Raw genomic sequence first — 19,732 nt, 5'->3', positions numbered from 1 at the left:
GCAGAGAGAGGGGGAGACACAGAATCTGAAGCAGGCTCCAGGCTCTGAGTTGGCAGCACAGGGCCCGATGTGGGGCTCGAACCCACGAACCGTGAGATCATGACCTGAGCCGAAGTCGGACACTCAACCGACTGAGCCACCTAGGAGCCCCCATAATATGAATTATTTAAAGGTAAGGGTATGTGTAGTACTAAAATACAGTTATTTTAAAAGTTTTGTCCTGTGTTAACTTCACAGTGTTAACCCTGTGTATATTTGGTACAAATATATGGTAGAGCCTCAAAGCTGTTTATGATTGCTTGACAAAAAAGAATTTTGACATTTCTGGAAGTTCTAGTTTTTTTTTTTGTTTGTTTGTTTTTGTTTTTTTACTTACTAACTTGAATTCTTAAAGGGGTATTGGATAACTTGTTCTGTGTATGTAGGGTGTTTATTACTGATGTTTGAAAAAGCTTCAAGATACCATTCAATAGATTGTTGATTTCCCAATGTTGTGACACTTGGTTCATGGAAAAGATTGTCTTAGTTTTGTAGATTCTAGATTTCCCAATTGTGACATTTTGTTCATAGAAAAGATTGTTTTAGTTTTTTCACTGGGCAGAGAGAGAGGGAGAGAGAGAATCCCAAGCAGGCTCCCAGCTGATAGCGCAGAACCTAACTTGGGGTTCCCTCCCACGAACCGTGAGATCGCTATCTGAGCCAAGATCAAGAGTTGGACATTTAACCAACTGAGCCGCCCAAGCACCCCTTCACTTTTTTTCAAATATGGGTTAAGAGGAAAAAGGGAGGTGGTGTGTTTGGGTAATTGGCAAAGGGAATGGGTGTGGTTTCTTTAATGTAGATTGAAAGCAGAGAGGAGCAGTTGATGACAGGTTGGGATGGCTAGGTAAAAGAATAGATTATGTTATGACCCTTCAACATTACATATACTAATTGACCATATAAGCATGTTGTCTCGGTATAGAAAATAGGACTTTAAATGTTGTTCATCTATCTGAAGAGTATACTCTCTGCCTGTAGGCATAGGTTTACTCAGTGCTTCCTGCTCTTATGTACTTTGTTATATAAACCGAGAACTCACATGAAATAAATCTCCTAGAAAAAAATGAAAAAAAAAAAAAAAAAAAGATACTAGCAGCTTTGAGAAATAAATTGCTTTAAGAACAGGCCAGGTAAAGAAAATGCAAGTGTTTCGAGTGGAGGCCAGAATACATAACAAGGAAGTTAGCAAACAACAACAGAGATGTGCTATGTGAAGTGACTATGTTTTTTTTTTTTTTAAGTTTATTTATTTTATTTAAGTAATGTCTACACCCAAGTGGGGTTCAAACTCATAGCTCTGAGACCAAGAGTCACATGCTCTTCCAGCTGAGCCAGCCAGGTGCCCCTGAAGTGATGACGTTTTGACTCCTTTGTCAGGATCATGAGAATGGGTCTGGCACTTACGGTGGCCAGAAGTTGAATGCTGGTTTTATTTTATTTCATTATTTTTAAAGTTTATTTGAAAGAGAGATCGAGAGCACGTGCGAGTATGCTTGTGCAGGGGATGGGTAGGGGGAAGGGGGAGAATCCCAAGCACAGTGAGGAACTCGATGAGGGGCTGGAACTCACAAACTGTGAGATCATGACCTGAGCTGCAATCGAGTGGGACGCTTAACCAACTGAGGCACCCAGGTGTCCCTGAATGCTGTTTTCAAACTGGCCAAATGCTTTGATGCACAAATCTGCTACTCAGTTTTGGTTAGACTCTTTCTCGAACTATGTGGAAGCTGAGAGGAAAGCTGTGAATATATAAGAGATTAAAAAGTGAAACAAAAGACCAGAGGCTTAAAGGAAGGAGAATCAATCAGCCCTTAAGAGGTAGAAAAGTGACTGTCTTTCCTGCGAATTTAAATTGCAGCTTCAAGGACTTTGGTTACATGTCAGAAATAGTTACATATTGAAAAATTAGACATTAGGTGAGTTTATCAAGGTAGATTGAAGAATACTTTATTTGACTTTTCTTTAAACATGGAAGGTTCTTACTTGTCTACGGTGAGCTATCAGTTAGTTATTTGATGGCTTCCAATATGCCAGGCACTGCTCTAGGAGCTGGACTATGGGATGAATAAGGCAAAGGAGATCCCTGTCATATGAAACTTACACTCTAGTAGGGGCCACGGTGAGGTGATAAATACATAATCTAATCAATAGGTGAGATCATTTTAAATATAAAAGAAATGAACAGGATGATAGGATAGTGAGTCGTGGGAGCAAGCTGCTTTTGCTAGGGTGATGGGAAGGCTTCCATTTGACATTAGAACTGAGGCCTAATGGATGGTGCGAAAGAAACCAGGTATTTAGGATATCAGAGGAGCAGCACGTAGGAAAAGGAGCTTCCAAAGGAGCAGCACGTATGAAGCCCTGGGATGGGAAAGAGCAGACTAAAGAAGGCTGTTGGTCTGGAGTGTGGTGAGCGATTGGAGATGATGGTGGAAAGGTAGGTTGGGGCTGGATGACGTTGAGCTTCTCTTTACAGGTCTGGAGGGAAGTGTCTGATTCAGGATTGTTTTGGAAAAACTCAGTTTTTTTTCAAATAGAACGCTTCACTTCTGACATTCTGGTCACCGAATCTGTGGGGGTTTTCTCCACACAAAGCAATTCTGGGACACCAGCAGGGTGTGCTACAACTTAACTCTGTTCTAACACTGTCTACCTGGAGGTCGTGTCAGATCCCGCAGGTGAAGGGCTAGTCCCACGAGACTGCCTTCTCCCCGCTTCACATGACATTCGCAAGCTCAGGTTGTTGCCTGTGCCTCTGACAGATTGACTATAAATCATTTGGAGGTTCCCACGACTCCCTCCTTAGGTTCGGTTAATTTGCTAGAACTCAGAGCTCAGGAAAATAGTTTCCTTACTGTTTACCAGTTTGTTATAGAAGGATATGATAAAGGATACAGGTGAACACCCAGATGGAAGAAATGCATGAGGCAAGGGATGTGGGAAGGGGCATGGAGCCCTCCTTGGACACACTACTCTCCCTGCACCTCCGTGTGTTCACCACCCTGGAAGCTTTTAAACCCTGTACTTTGGGGATTTTTTATATGGAGGCTTCATCACGTGGGAACAATGGATGATTAACTCCTTTTCCAGCCCTTTCTCCTCTCTCTGGAGAATGGGAGGTGGAACCGAAAATTCTCAGCTGCTAACCATGGCTTTCTGGTGGTCAGCTGTCATCCAGGAGCCAACCAGCAGTCAACTCATTAGAACAAAAGACACTGCTGTCACCCTCAAAATTCTAAGGGATTTAGGAACTCTGTCACTAACTGGGGTCAAAGACCAGATATTGGAACAAAAAATGTTCCTGATGCTCTTGGGTTTTAGGAGTTCTGTATCTTAATAGAATATATATATATTCTATTATCTCACGAGGATTTAAAAAAGTCATCTGGAAGTTCTATGGGCGAGTGGATAGTAGGGGGAAGAGTGAAGGCAAGGCCTGTTCAGAATTGATTGCTGAAATAGTACCCTGGGAAGGTAGTGGCAGTAAAGATGTAGAGAAGGGGGTGGATTGGGAGATCTTTGGGGGTTAACTCCAAGAGTGCTTGCTGAGGGATTGGAGGTAGAAATGTGCAAAGGGAGGGCACAAGATGGCCTCCCTGTTTTGGCTTGAATGGTTACGTTGCACAGTTAGTGCCCTTAACTGAGATGGGGAGGTCAGGCGGAAGAACAGGTTAACTGACTGGAAATTAAGAACATTCCTAAAGGTCATTCCTTTCCCATGGCCTTTCCCCTATTTTCTGAGTATATGTCTATGTTGTGCCAGTTAGCAGTCAGTGCTTTATATCCCATCATTTAATGTAACTGCCTTCTGGGAAGGTTTTTTAACTGTGTTATTGCAGATACTAAGCAGCTTGCTCAAAGTTACCCAGAGCTAGTTGGTAGCCGATTCGGGATTTCACTCCGATTCTTAACCTCTGTCTTTTCCTTCACCCCATCCTGGAGAGAAAGAGTAAATTCCTTTTGTCAGATCTACCTGGCTTTATTATTGTGCTATTCTGCCTTTTAAATTATGAGGTCTTTTGTTATTTCTGGATTCAGGGTAACTTGGTCTAGTCCTGTGATTTTTACTTATTTTATTTTTATTTCACATTTTCATTGTGTGGAGCAGGGTTGGTGCCTTGGAGCCCAGAGCCTGCTTGTTCTCTGTGCTCCTTCTTTGTCCCCTTCCCTGTAGCTTAACACCCTCCCCCGTGACCTTCACCATCTAGATCAATTCACATGATCTCGGAGACACTGCTTAGAGGTCACTGGAGTATGGTTTGACTAGCTTTTTTTTTTTTTTTTAAAGACATAAGTCTTTTTTTTCTTTTCTTTTCTTTTCTTTTTTTTTTTTTTTGAGAGAGAGAGAGAGCATGCAAGTGAGAGCAGAGAGAGAGAGAGAATCCTGAAGTGGGGCCCCGAACTCACGAACTGTGAGACCATGTCCTGAGCTGAAGTCAGATGCTTAACCGACTGAGCTACCCAGGCACCCCTTGACTAGCCTTCTTAAAGAGGTGGAAGGAGGGGCGCCTGGGTGGCTCAGTCAGTTAAGCATCCGACTTCGGCTCAGGTCATGATCTCACGGTCTGTGAGTTCGAGCCCTGCGTCGGGCTCTGTGCTGACAGCTCGGAGCCTGGAGCCTACTTCCGATTCTGTGTCTCCCTCTCTCTGACCCTCCGCTGTTCATTCTCTGTCTCAAAAATAAATAAACATTAAAAAAAAATAATTTAAAAAAAAAAGAGGTGGAAGGAGACGTGGGCATGATGGGTAGGTGGGAATTTATAAGCTTCACTGTTTTCTGTGGGTGGCTTTTTTCCTTTTCTTTCTTTTTTTAAACAGCAACAAGGAGTTGCCTCAATTGACTGGGAAGTATAATAGAACTTTTCTCTGAAAGGCCCATTCCAGACTGGAGAAAACATTGCTCTTATTGTGTTTCTTAGAAGGCCGGGAGACTCTTGTTTCTGAGAAATTCTTTGGTTTTCTTGGCTCTAACTGTTCAATGGTTAGGGAGATTAGTTATGTTGCTTTGGTCATTCAAATTGGTTCAAAATTAGATAGTTGGTCACCTGCTGTTCTTTCAGAAGCATTTGAACTCAAAATAGAAGGTAGACATTTTATCAAAGTTGTATCCATCTTTGAAACTTATTTTGATATTTTGTGAACATAGAGGAACCTTAAAATTTGTGAGGGGAGAGATAGAATGCTGCGCTAGGAGTTTATTTCAGTGCAGGTAGCTTTTACACACTGAGAAAGACCTGTTAATCTATTTTTCTTTAACGGTTACCTTATTTAATTAATTTTTTTTTTTAATTTTAGAGAGGGAGAGAGCACATGTGTGAGCACAAAAAAGAGGGGCAGAGGGAGAGAGAGAATCTTAGGCTCCATGCTCAGTGTGGAGCCGGACATGGGGCTTGATCCCATGACCCTGGGATCATGACCTGAGCCAAAATCAAGAGTCTGATGCTTAACTGACTGAGCCGCTCAGGCTCCTCAAGACCCGTTAATCTTTAACACGTATAATCCCCATTGTGCTGTATGTGGCTTCCACACCGAGATGCTGGTTGTCAGACTTCTTAGTGAAGGTTGTGGGCCTTTGCCAGCAGTCAGCGGAGGTTCAGATAAAGTGTTGTCTATCCACTCAGTATATTTATTGAGGGCTGATCACCACTGCCGGCACCACCTGGTGTATTATTGAATGCTGTGTACCAGGTGCTGATAGTTATTAGCTGATGATTTTTCATAGCCAGTTGATAATGAACTTTTTAAAAAACATACCATTCTGGGGCACCTGGGTGGCTGAGTCGGTTAAATGTCCAACTTTGGCGCAAGTCATGATCTCACGGTTTGTGGGTTCAGCCCCGCAATGGGCTCTGTGCTGACAGCTCGGAGCCTGGAGCCTGCTTCTGTTTCTGTGTCTCCCTCTCTCTCTGCCCCTCCCCCTCTTGCACTCTGTTTCTCTCTCTTTCAAAAATGAGTAAACATTAAAAAAAAATGGAAACATACCGTTCTGCCTTTTCCCCTAGATTCTGATAGTTGGTGGTGGTGTTGCTGGGCTGGCTTCTGCAGGTGCAGCGAAGTCTATGGGTGCTATTGTTCGAGGATTTGACACCAGGTAAGTGCTCTATGAGTGACTGCTGTTAAGGTGAAAACATTTTGTTTCAGGTGGATATTATGCTGTCTTTGGAGTTTATAATGGAAGTTTCACATTGAAAACTGCTTTACAAGCTCTTGACATTTCAAAATGTTTCTACTTCTTCCAAGTTAACTCAAAGTAGAAAAATATTATCTAGTGGGAAAAAATATCTAAGGACCCAGACTCCATACAGCAGACATAATTTAAAAAGCAGAAGAATTGAAAACAAACAACTCATATTCAGTTTTCTTTATGTGGATTAACAGTGGGACCAGAATTATTCCCATCCTGAGTTTGTAATCTGTTGCTCTGCAGATTGCATTTACAAGTCAGGGAGGACATGAACCAAGATGTCTGTGAGTTAGAGGAGAGTGGTATAGGAGATATTTTGGGGACACCTGGCTGGCTCAGTCACTAGAGCATGTGACTCTTGATCTTGGGGTCATGAGTTTGAGCCCCATGTTGGGCATTGGGTTTCCTTAAAAAAAAAAAAGTCAGCATAGGAGGTATTTTGGAAAACAGACTGGGGGGCAGAGGGCGGGGGAGAGGTATGCTCTGCATTTTGATGGAAGCAAATAAAGCTGATTGGGCAATAGTGGAGCCCCTAGGAGAAAATACTCAATTATGTTCATTGCATAATACTTTAAAGCAGACATACCAACATTTTCTAGAATTCTTTAAAGAAAAGTTTGATTAAAATTGTTCTTCATTTCAGAAGATATTAGATGCTGGATTTTATTAAATGCTTATTGAGAATTGCTGTTATTTTTATGTATGAATACTATTTCAAGGTTAAAATGCATAGTTTTTCATTATCAGCTGAGATCAGTAGAGGAATAATACTGCTGCTAATCTTGAATATAGAATGATCAAAAAAATGTGCAGCCATTCAGAGTTGGAAAGAATGTGACTTTCTGGAGTAAGGAATGTTCCATAGAATATGATTTACAGGGCTTACGTGGAGTTTAGAGAAGTGATATACTGATAAAAAGCTGTCCTGCTGAAATGAGAAAAGGCTTTTCTGCAATAACGAGGATGCATGCCAAGGATAGCCAGTGTTAAGCATGTTATTTGTGCTTTTAATTTTTAATGTTTGTTGATGTGAAGTTTTTGAAGACACTCCTCCTGGAGAGAGGAGGTTGTGCAAGTTTTCAGTGTAGCGACAGTAGCATTAATGTGGAAATGTGCATATTTGACTTAGAGATGATTTGAAACTTGGTGTTGGGTCAGCTGCTGAGAATTTATTGTGTATTTTGATGTCATTGGTTTAGATAGTGTACAGATCTGATAGCTAGAGGATGGCTGTTGCTTAACTCCATTTTTATTTACCATTTACTAGGATAGCTCAAGTACACAATGAAGAAAGATGTGGCTGAACTATATAATCCTTTTCTAAGGATTATACATACCTCAATCACTATTTTGAGACTAGGGGTTGGTATCATAAATATGAAATCCAAACACATTAGAAAACACACTTGATTATAAATTCTTGTTGGAAGACTGAACAGTATATATTTTCAGATAAACATCCTAAAAACTTAAGGACAACTCATTGCTCATCAATATTAAAGGAGTGTGATTTTTTTTTTTTTGAATGTTTATTTATTTTTGAGACAGAGCATGAATGGGGGAGGGTCAGAGAGAGGGAGACACAGAATCCGAAGCAGGCTCCAGACTCCGAGCTGTCAGCACAGAGCCCGACGCGGGGCTCGAGCTCACAGACCGTGAGATCATGACCTGAGCTGAAGTCGGATGCTTAACCAACTGAGCCACCCAGGCGCCCCTAAAGGAGTGTGATTTTTAAATTTTTTCAAACAATAGCTAAGAGATTCCCCTGGTAACAATAGTGAGCATCCTACCTAATGCCTGTGTCGCAAAGTTTAGAAATATAATAGCTTTACTTTATTTTTCTTTTTGTGTATGTGTGTGTTCCAATAAAGCTTTATTTACAAAAACAATTGGCAAGTCAGGAGCTATAGTTTTCAGACACCTGTACTAATGTTTACTCTCTTCCAGGCATTGTGCTATCTGCTTTGTTTTATTTGTTCTTTACAAACACTTAGGGCACCTGGGTGGCTCAGTTAGTTAAGTGTCTGACTCTTGTTTTTGGCTCAGGTCATGATCTCAAGGTTGTGAGACCAAGCCCTGCTTCTGGCTCTGCACTGGGCGTGGAGACTGCTTAAGATTCTCTCTCTCCCTCTGCCCCTCCACTGCTTGTGCTCTCTTTCTTTCTCAAAAATAACAACAAAAAAACCTATGATGTGGGGATGATTAGCCCTATTTTACATACTATAGACATATCAATTTTATAACATTCAGTTTCCTTTCTTATAAAACTAATACATGCTTATTCCCCCAATTCAAAAAAAACATTAAAAAGTACAAAAAGTGAAAATAAAATAGCCTATTCCCTGGAAAGAACTGTGAACAGTATATATTGTCTTTTCTACACATTAACTAAAAATGTAATTTTACTAACAGTACTATTTTAACTGGCTTTGTTTTTACTTAGCAGTTGATTGTGAAGATCTCGACTTACCTACAAACATATTTAATGGCTGTATAGGATTCCACTGTGTGGAAGTAGAGTGACTTCTTTAATTAGTCTTCTATAATGGACATTTTCACTGTATATAAACAATACTGTGTATATGTCTATGTAAGAACATATGTATTTGGAGATAGTTCATTATTTCCTTAGGATAAATTCCTAGAAATGAAATTTTGGGGTCAAAAATATTCACATCTTACTTACATTTTGATACGTTATAATAGTTTTAAGTGATAATTATTTTGAGGGCAGAGATTCTAACATAGCATTTATGTTTCTGATTATTTATACATGTCCATTATTGAAAAATACAGAGAAACATCAGAAAATGAAAATACCTTTATAATTCTACCAGCTAGATCCAATTGCTAATGATTTTTTTGGTACATTTCTTATAGATATTTATGCAGATACCCTTTGAATGAAATTGTGATCACTCACACATACATATAGGTCATTTTAAATTCATCTTATTTCATTAAAACTAGTAAACATTTCTCAAACTTTGTAAACAGCAGTATCCTTTTGGCTGTAAGGAATAGAAAACACCAATTCAGACTGGCTTAAACTCTAAATAAATGTATTAGCTCTTTTAAATGAAAATCCATGGGAAGGAGTCCCTTTTCACATTCGAGTCAGCAGTTCATTGGTGCCGTCCAGGACCGGGTTCTTTCTGTCCTCTCGGCTGTCCTCAGCTTTGGCTAATTTCCCTGTGTCACAAGTTGGCCTTCCTGGGCAATCAGGACTACAAGCTTCCTTGTTCAAGCCAACAGAAAGGGTGAGAACCTCTTGCTGAATCATGTCCTACCCTTTGTGTCCTCTCTCTGACCATGACTGTTGCTTGGGACTGATGGCCTCAGGCCACGGTTTCCCAAACTTCCCTGATGGCCAGAATTACCTGCAGCTCTTGCTAAAAATAAAGCTTCTGGCCTCTCCCCTGGAGATTGTAATTCAGTGGGTCTGGGAAGGGGTCGATGTCATTAGTGGGGTTTGGGATTCACTATCGTGGGATAGGGGTTGGTAAGTTAAACACACTTTCCACCACAGAACTGAGATCTTTGTTGGCTCTGGTTTTCCAACTAGTACACGGTGCATGGCTAGAGTTTATTTTTTTAAACTGAATGTATTTTTATATAGTTTGAATGTGTTGGCTGTTCACATTTTAACATACACTATTTATAGGTTGCTTTTTTCAAACACAATTTAATGAGGACTAGGAACAAAAATCACTTTATTAAAATATTTCTAAGAGTCCATTATATGAGAGAAGTCCCCATAAGTCAGAACATTTACAAATGAAAATCTCAACCTGAGTGATTGGAATGAAGTCATATCTTAACGTAGGTCAGAGCTCATGTCATCATTGACAATGGAGGCCCAAGAAACATAATTGATTATTGGAGTTATCAGTAGTGAAATTCCTTTTGCAACTGAACTAAGTAGAAGTTGGAATTCCCTATAATTTTTATTTTTCCAGAAAAAAAAAGTTACAGAAGTGGTATGCACTTCTGGAGATAATTGAAATAGTCCAGTCAAAGATATCAAAAGAAAATCTCCAGTTTTGAAGATAGTTCATTCTTCTTAAAACTCAACACCCAAAAAATAAATAATCCAATTAAAAATTGGGCAGAAGACATGAACAGACATTTTTCCAAAGAAGACATCCAGATGGCCAACAGACACACAAAAAGAGGCTCAACAGCAGTGATCATCAGGGAAATACAAATCAAAACTACGGTGAGATACCACCTGACACCTGTCAGAATGGCTAAAATCAGTAACACAAGAAACAACAGGTGTTGGTGAGGATGTGAAGAAAAAGGAACCTTCTTGCACTGTTGGTGGGAATGCAAACTAGCGCAGCCACTCTGGAAAACAGTATGGCGGTTCCTCAAAAAGTTAAAAATAGAAGTACCCTACGATCCAGCAATTGCACTACTAGGTATTTACCCAGAGAATATAAAAACACTAATTTAAAGGGATACATGCACCTGATGTTTATAGCAGCATTATTTACAATAGCTAAATTATGGAAATAGCCCAGTGCCCTTTGACTAATGAATGGATAAAGAAGATGTGGTATATGTGTACAATGGAATATTATTCAGCCATAAAAAGAATGAAATCTTGCCATTTGCAACAATATGGATAGAGCTGTATTAAGCTAAGTGAAATAAGTCAAAGAAAGACAAATACCATATGATTTCACTCATATGTAGAATTTAAGGAACAAGCAAAGGAAAAAGAGAGAGAAGGAGGGGTAAACCAAGAAACAAACTGTTAACTATAGAGAACAAACTGATGGCTACCAGAGGGAAGGTAGGTGGCAGGGGGATGGGTGAAACAGGTAATGGGGATGAGGAAGTGCACCTTTTGTGATGAGCACAGGGTGTTCTATGGAAATGTTGGATCACTGTATTGTACACCTGTAGCTGATATTACACTGTTATGTTAGCTAACAGGAATTTGAATAAAAACTTAAAAAAAAACCCAACCCCCCAAATATGTATGTAAATAATGATCTCGATATCTGCATTAAGGGCCTGAGATAACCCCTGCTTTCCCTTCAATAATCACCAGAGCTGCAGCTTTGGAGCAGTTCAAGTCTCTTGGTGCTGAGCCCTTGGAGGTAGACTTGAAGGAATCTGGTGAAGGACAAGGAGGATATGCGAAAGAGATGTCCAAAGAGTTCATCGAAGCTGAAATGAAGCTCTTTGCTCAACAGTGCAAGGAGGTGGATATCCTCATCAGCACAGCCCTTATTCCAGGTGTGTCATTAAGCCCGGGGTCATCAAAAGCACTTTCACTGATGATATTTTAAAATGAGGGTGAGAGTTGTTCAACATGTGAATTGCTTTAAGTAAAGATTAATTTACTTTCTAGGAATTGAGAAAGCATATGAAAAGCAGAAAAGACCAAAATCACTGTAGCCTGTAGAGAAAAATGATCGTTAATAATGCGATATGTTTTTGTTCAGTCTTTTTTTCCCATGTATTTTTATCTAGCTGTGTTCATAGGTCATATTCTGTGTACAGAATTCTATTTGTAAGCAATTTCCTGTTTACACCTTTGATAAATTGGTTCTTAATTTATTTCTGTTCTCTTTGTTAAGATACAATGTTCTTATTGTAGGACATTCAAACAAGACTGAAAAATATGAAGAACAAAAGTACAGACCTAAAATTCCACCAGAGATGGCTGTTATTAATATTTTAGCCATTTTCCCATGCATGAGAGAGAAAGGGACTTTGCGTGTGTGTGTGTGTGTGTGTGTGTGTGTGTGTGTGTGTGTTGAATTTCCGGTATATATTTTTTACTAAAGGATATGGCACTTTATCACTTTTTAATTATTTCCTTTGGCACGTTTGGTCTTTGCAACCAAATTGTAAGCTTTTTGATGGCAGGAATTACTTTTCAGTCCTTTGCCACATCCTCTTCTAAAGAATATTCTTCATTCAGTAGATGATTGATGCCAAATCAGTAAGCTCTTATTAATCAGTAAAGAGTAACTTGACCTAGCAAGATTTGGGAGTGAAAAACATTCCACCTTTTTTCTTCCTTTTCTTCTGTTATTGAATGATGAATACCAGGCCGACTCTAATATTTTCCTTTCTGAAAGGAAGTGGGCCAGATAATGAGAGTTTACAGGGCTAATGGTTACTTGTGTCAGATCTTACTAAAGGAGACTTGCTTTCTCTGGGGGACTGTGGAACATTAGAAGTTGCTTTGTCATGAGACCTTGGGAGAGGAGAAATTCTCTTCTGTCATCTTCCCCCAAACCCCCAGTGTGAATAATATACAAGCAAGGGCGGGAAGTTGATTGACATCATATCTATGAGCTTGTGGGGGAAAATATGTCCCTCAAGCTCTTCTTTCTGTCCTGTTTACCTGAGTGATACCAGATAGGTAAGCTGGGCTCTCAAGACAACCAGCTTCCCACCAGAGCTGGCTACATGAAGCAGACTGGACAGGCTCGTGACATGGCTCAGCCCATAGAAGAATCGGTCGGTCACTGGAGGCGGAATGCAGATCAGTCAGGCAAGCCAGGGGCTCAGGGTGATATTTTGAAATCGGCCAGCTATGATAGGACTCATGAACAAGCAGTGGCAGGAGGGCATTGAAGGATTTCGTTCTTTCCTATTGTGGCAGTGGCCTCTGGCCCAGCTGTTGCATGGGTGGCTTTGAGGGAGGGATGGGGTGGCCTTTACTGTAGCTACCATCTGACCTTTGGAAGTTAGCTCCATGGTGGAGAGTGGTTATGAGCTGACTAGATATAAGTGGCCAGTAGAGGGTGCTAAAACATTTCCTCATGGAGTAAATGATGCGGACATGAAGCTAGTTTTAGTCAAGTCATACTCTCATTGGACACGGGATACTTTGGGCATAGTATATAGAATTATTATTGATTATAAAGCCCAAAGTAAGCGATACAACTCAAGACTTCTTATGTAAAACACATAACTGACTTTTAGGGTCTACCCTTCCCTGATAATATATATATATATATATATATATATATATATATATATTTTAATAATTTCCTAATAGTGTATTTTGGTAAAAGGTCAAATAGTCTTAAAGAAGATTTGTTAAAAATGTTTTGTTAATCTGTTCCACTGAAGCTTTACTGTTTTCCGTCTTTTCTGAAGCTGTGATCTGCTTGGAGCACATTTAAGTTAGACAAAGTCCTTGACCAGTGGACTGACCCAGAGCCGGTACTCAGAGGGCTGGTCTTTCTGTTACCCTTTTTTTTTTTTGTTTTATTTGAAAAAAAAGAAAGAAAGAAAGAAAGAAAGAAAGAAAGAAAGAAAGAAAGAAAGAAAGAAAGTTAGTATTATAAGGAAGAAGATCTTTCTAAAGGTTTTTCATATTGCTTGGGGAACTGAGACCTGAAAGCATAAAGCATGAGCATTAAAACAAAAAGAGGAAAAGATTCTATAAAGGCATAACACCCTTTGAAAAACCATCCTTGGCGTTAAACGTTTACTGGTTTATGTCCTGAGCCTTTGCATAGGTCACCTGATGGTGTGTTGAGCTCTTGAAAGACCCTTGGAACAGAAGTTGTTCTCAGGTTTTCCTTGAGTGGGTCCAGAGGAGATTAAGTCAAATGTCAAAAGTCCTTCAAGCTGAGATTGCTTGCTAGGATCCAGGTGCCTTGGAGGCTGCCCTGAAGACCTGACATGGATAAGAATGCCGAGAGGGGCACCTGGGCAGGTAGCTAGCTTCAGGTAGCAACCTCACAGAGTTGGTAAATTTTCATTCCTCCAAGTCCAGGGGCTTGAAACAAAAATAATGGTATACTTATGTTGATTGGATGTGGAACGAAATATTTCTGTAGCTCACTAATTATTTTGCTGCCTCGTGCCATCATCTGGACTCCCTAGATTGGGTTGGGTGAAGGGTTAAAGGCTGGAGTGTCATTTAACACAGGTCGCTTCAGGATAGAGTTGACAGTCCCATTTTGTGGTGCTGTGCACACAAGGGAAAGCTCTCAGCTTTCCTGTCCAGCTCTTTGCCCTTTGGGGCTATTGTTAAAGAGGAAGGCAGCCCCACCTTTGGTCATGTTCAGGCTGTGCTCACAATCTTTTCTGTTAAACTTTTTGCAACCAAAGAGATTTTTCAGCATCTTTATTGTTCTGGCACCCTTTTAGACTTTCCATAGACTTGGAATATTTCATCAGGAACAGACTGAATCAGGTTGAAAATGTGATGGGTAAGTTAGGGAGGGGTGGTGTGGGGTGAGGAGGAATCGTATGGTTTAGCACTACCTCTCTGTCAGGCATATTTCACCTAAATCCCAGTGTAAGAATGAGGAGTTCTGTGGTGCCCATGCTAAATCTCCTCTGACAGAAACAACCTTCTCCATATAAAACCTTCCTGATGACTGTCTCACTAAAAAATTATAACCTCGTAAGCTCCTCCACCTTTCCTGCTCTCCTCTTTACCCCCTCCTTAGGTCTTGCCCTTATTTTGTAATTGAACCATAGCTACTGGAAAGCCTGGGTTTTTTGTTCAGTAATGATGGCAGTGACTTGGACCACTGGGGTTCTCACCATCACTGGACAAGGCACCTGGAGTGATCAGGATTGGCTTACGAGCCCCACCCACCATGCCTTCAAGTTCATGCTCCTTGGTGAGGTATCTGTTGCCTTTTAATTTCTAGTCTCATTTCACCTTTGGGCCTCATGTTAAACTAATTTCTTACTCTCTGGGCCTAATTTCAGTCATGCTGGCTGCTATTTTCTTTTCAAATAGGCCAAGGACTTTCAGACCTTTGCGCATATTGTTCCTTCTCTTTGGAATGCTATCGCTGCCTTTCCCTGCCTTTTGAAATCCTGCTTACTCCAGTTACCGCTTCCTCCTCGGTTCCTGCTCTCTTCTACTCATCCGTAAACACTGTTCTTTCTGCACCCACAGCGCTCTCTGCCTGTGCCATGGATTCCCCATAGTTCCCAGTCTCATTGCCCCTAGTGACCCATGCAGCATATGTTGGGCTTCTTAAGATCTGTCATGGTGGGTGCTTACCCCAGGGCCCTGTGTACAGCAGGGGTTCAGCAAAAGTTGTTGAGCTAATGTTCCTGGATGCCTTCCTTAGGTCTCCGTTGGTACAGTCTCTTATTTTTCCAGTGCTATCCAAGGAATGAGAGAGACAGCATTCTGTTGGCTCATTTTTGGATGGGAATAATGCAGAGGCTAACCTAAGACTGGGAACCTAGCTTTCTTAAACTGTCAAAACTAGGACACTTGCCAGGTTTGCAATTTAAGGTGGTTAGCTCCTCTTAGGAGATAGACTTAGGAAGTAGTAGAAGGTCTGTCCTGGAGTTAGAAAGTATCTACCAGCCAGGAGGGAAGATAGTCGTTGCTTGATTATAAATTATAATATCTCAGTCCATATATACTTGGACCTCTTTTTAGGCACAATCCAGATTATGGTAACAATACTTTTTATCTACACTAGATAGGGTCTGTAGAATATACCCCTCAAAGGATACTTGTGATAATTTTACGTGACTCTAGAGAATTGGCAGGGCGGCGGGGGGTTGTTTTCCCCGAAATAAAGGCCTTACGCATATCACACCAAACCGGAGAAATTTTGCGGTCTCCTTGGAAAATCAACATTGGTTCTTTATCTGACATTACTTTTGTCTTTTTGAAATCTGTCTTTCATAAAGAGCAGAAATATAGTACAAAAAAATAATTTTTCACAGTAATGTTCACACTTGTTCTTTCAGCCAGGAGAATAACTGATATGGTGATAATATTTGCCATTTGTGAAATTCCACAAAGACAACACGGCTTTGACAACTCTACAACGTTTTTGCCTAAAGTAAAGGTTTAGTGTTCAGGTTGTTCTTTTCCTTCTCTGTAAGCATGATGATCTGACAGGACAAAGCTCATATAGATCAGCCATTTCTCACTTTTTCTGAATTATTTATTGTTTTGTTTACTGACTAACCTGATTCATCTGTCACCCTCCCCTCCCTCAAATGTATTGTATGACTGTATGGAATTTCTAATATTACTTCTACAAAGTTTCATTTGTTTTCAGAATTTTGAAGGACAGAGAGAAACACTTAAGTGTTGCAACATCAAAGATTGGTAACCACAGGCTGTCTACACACCTCTTGGTAGCTTTCAACACGGACAGGGCAACTTGTCATCAAGAGGAAGATGCCAAGACTGGGGAGTGTCCCATTACCATTTATCAGTCATGACTTCTTAGAGTGTGTTTGAGCACGCTTAGTGAGTTATTGGGCCGAATTTAACAAATGTTTGTTAGGAAAATTTATGGCACAGAATTATATTCTGGTTTGGTCTATTATTTCTCCAAACATATGTTGCAAGATTGGAAGTTGTGTTTCCCTCCCTGGCAGTCCCTGAGTTGAAAAGGATTGGGAAGCTGAGGCCATCCCTGGGGAAGCAACACCCCATGGAGTTACTGCTAACAGCTAGTACTGCCCACCACATGTGTTTCTGTATTTCCTTCTTTCCACGTTCCCTATACTTTCTTGTGTCTCAGCGTCAGTTAGGGTGGTCTGGCTGCTATAACAAATCAGCACAAAAGCCTGGATGTGATAGAAATTTACTTCTTGCTCAGTTAGCAGTAACGGGTGGTTGACATGTTGGTGGGCATCTCTCCTTCACGTGGTCATCTGGGGATTCAGGTATGACAGTGTCGCCATCATCATGATGAGGCTCTGAAGATCACTGCGGACACCGTGTCTCCTCCAGCCAGCCAGAGGGAAAGGGACATAGAGGAATGCACATAGGATGCCTACGAATGGCACATACCACTCGTCACATTTCTTTGGCTAAGACTTAGTCACATGGCCAACCCTAACTGTGAAGGAAGCTGGGAATTGTTTCCTAGCTGTGTGCCCAGGAATAATAGAACATTGCATTAGTTTGCTAAGGCTGCCGTAACAAAATCCCAGCTTAAACAACTGAAATTTCTTTTCTCACAGCTCTGGAGGCTGGAGGTCCCAGGCCAAGGTGTAGGCAGGTTTGGTTTCTTCTGAGGCCTCTCTCTCTGGCTTGTATATGGTCTTCTATGTAGATTTCTTTGTCTTCTATGTAGATGGTCTTCTTCTTGCTGCGTGCTCACGTGGTCTTGGTGTCTCTCTTTTTTTTAATCCACATTTCTTCATATTTTAAGGATGTCAGTCAGATTGAATTAGGGCCTCATTTTGACTTAATCACCTTTCTTTAAAGGTGGTTAAAGAATTCACCAATTTCCCAGTATCGTGATATTTTAAGGTAGTAGGGGTTAGGGCTGCAACGTATGAATTTTCTGTGGACATAGTTCAGCTCATAACAAACATGGATTTTGGTGAACAGCTAATAGCTTTTTCCTTTTTCTTGCTTTGTAATTTTATCTGCTTATGTTTAATGTATTCACTGGGGATCAGATCTTGGATTTAGAGCCAGATAAAGTAGATTCAAATTCCAGTTCCTCTGCTTAAGAGCTGATGTGTCTCTCTGAACTTCAGATTCCTCATCTGTGAAAAGGAGGTAAACATTTTTATCTCCCAGAGCTGATTCATTGAATAGATGAAGAAAAAAATCCAGTGTAGGGATTAGGGCTTGGCCTAGAGAGAGCATTAGCATCATTCTCTTTCCTGCCACGGGTGATGTCTGGTCCTGCACATGGTACTCAGGACTGAAAACTTACTGACTTTGTGAACAGAAGGTCTAGACATTCTCAAGGATTACATGGAATGTCTAAGGCAGTCCCTGAAAAACTGAATTTTCTGAAGATATGCATTTCAGTAAGGCTGTTTTGTCAATTAATCTCATTCTGGCCTAAGTTGAATAACATGGGAAATAAATAACATGGTAAAAAAAGGTTTCTATTTTTAAAAAGAATCTTTTAATTATTTTATAAAACTAGTTAAATCAGATTGTGTAGTAAATATTCATTTTTTTATTTTAAGGCATTTTGGTAGCAAAATGCTAAACATGCATTGGAGAGAACACAAAGAATGTTATAATTTATATAAAAACATTATACATTTCCTGTTTGTGCTACCATTTAACTTTGGTAGACTGTTTTAGTGTTTTCAGAATTCCCATCATTTATGGAAACATGGTAACATCTTGACTAATTATGATTTTTATTTATACAAATTTATAGCTATGAGAGGTAAATGATTAAGATGATCCTTAAAAATTTTTATAAATGTGTTCTTTAATTATTAGGTAAAAACTTGTTTTCAGGTTTTTTTTCTTCAAACAGATCTTTAGGGATTTGTCCAATTGGCTAAAATATGCTGTTGACTAATCTATTTCGTAAGTATTACATTTAGAAATATCTCATGGTATTCAGTTTGTAAAAGCCAAGGTTTTGCTGGCCTGAGTTTCTCTCTAGTTCCTTATACAAATAATTAATTGTGCAGAGAAAATTTGTCTCTAGTTCCATGGACAGAATTCACCAATAAAGTACTCTGCTGGGGTCAGAATCTCTTTTCATGAACATAGCTGTCTATAGCCTCGCCAGTGATAACATAGATGAAGGTGTTGGATAAGTATGTTGCTGTCTGTACCGTGAGGCTGCCTAAATCACAGACCCAGGGGCAGCTAGGTGGCTCAGTTGGTTAAGCGTCTGATTTCAGCTGAGGTCATGATCTCACAGTTCGTGGGTTTGAGCCCTGCATCAGACTCTGTGCTGACAGCTCAGAGCCTGGAGCCCGCTTCAGATTCTGTGTCTTCCCCTCTCTCTCTGCCCTTCCCCAACTTGTGTGCTCGCTCACTCTCTGTCTCTGTCTCTCTCTCAAAAATAAACAAACAAACTTAAAAAAATTTAAAAAATCACAGACCCATTAGATGATAGATCAGTGGATCAAATATTCAGCAGTTTCTTGCCACTTCCTGTCTATTACATAATCAGTTACCTGTGTGTGTGTGTGTGTGTGTGTGTGTGTGTATATATATATGTATAAGAAACTTTTTGTCCTTATCTGTAACATCTTTATAGCTTACAAACCATTGCTTTAACCCCATCTGTGATTTTGAAATTCCAAAATTTCGTGTGTATCAGTTAGCATACCTTTGGCTGTCAGAAGCAGAAATTTCAACACAATCTGCTTTAAATAAGAAAGGAAACTTCTTGGGTTGTGTATCCGAAGAAAGTCCCCTTGTAAGTGTGGATAGGTGTGCTGACATCAGGGGGACTTTGGCTGTGCTCCCTGTAGTCTGTCACCTTGCCCTGCTCTGAGGTGGTAGAAAGAAGGCAGCAGCGGTGTGGGGCCTCTAGTCCGCAGGACACGACATCTGGAAGGAAGGCCAGTTCTGATGGCTCCCTCTTGAAGAGCAAGGAAATGTCTTTTTCAGAAGCCTTTAGTAAACTTTTCCTTGTTCTTATTGGCCTTAATGGGGTTCGTGCTCATTCCTGAACCAGCTGGTGGAGGCAGGACAGTGCGATGCCCCTTGGCTTACATCTGGATTTCCAAACTGGTCACTAATAATATGATGAGATTATCCTTAGGCCAGCCTGCATCTGGAGCGGTGTCTGAGGTTATTTCTCC

At 40.4% G+C, this 19,732-nt stretch overlaps 1 protein-coding gene across 2 annotated transcripts in view; it reads left to right on the top strand.

Moving 5' to 3' along the window:
- The window catches only part of NNT (nicotinamide nucleotide transhydrogenase), a 93,645-nt gene that overhangs the window by 17,800 nt on the left and 56,113 nt on the right, over positions 1-19,732 (top strand). For both annotated transcript variants that reach the window (XM_007095411.3, XM_042995132.1), the window contains exons 6-7: positions 6,045-6,133; positions 11,289-11,476. In XM_007095411.3, coding sequence (XP_007095473.2) covers positions 6,045-6,133; positions 11,289-11,476 — 277 coding nt within the window. The remainder of the gene's footprint in view (positions 1-6,044; positions 6,134-11,288; positions 11,477-19,732) is intronic.

The sequence above is a fragment of the Panthera tigris genome, chromosome A1 (assembly GCF_018350195.1).
Source record: "Panthera tigris isolate Pti1 chromosome A1, P.tigris_Pti1_mat1.1, whole genome shotgun sequence".
NCBI classification, from domain to species: Eukaryota; Metazoa; Chordata; class Mammalia; order Carnivora; family Felidae; genus Panthera; species Panthera tigris.
The sequence above is the reverse complement of the archived record's forward strand: the minus strand, read 5'-3'. Positions and strand labels throughout refer to the sequence as shown.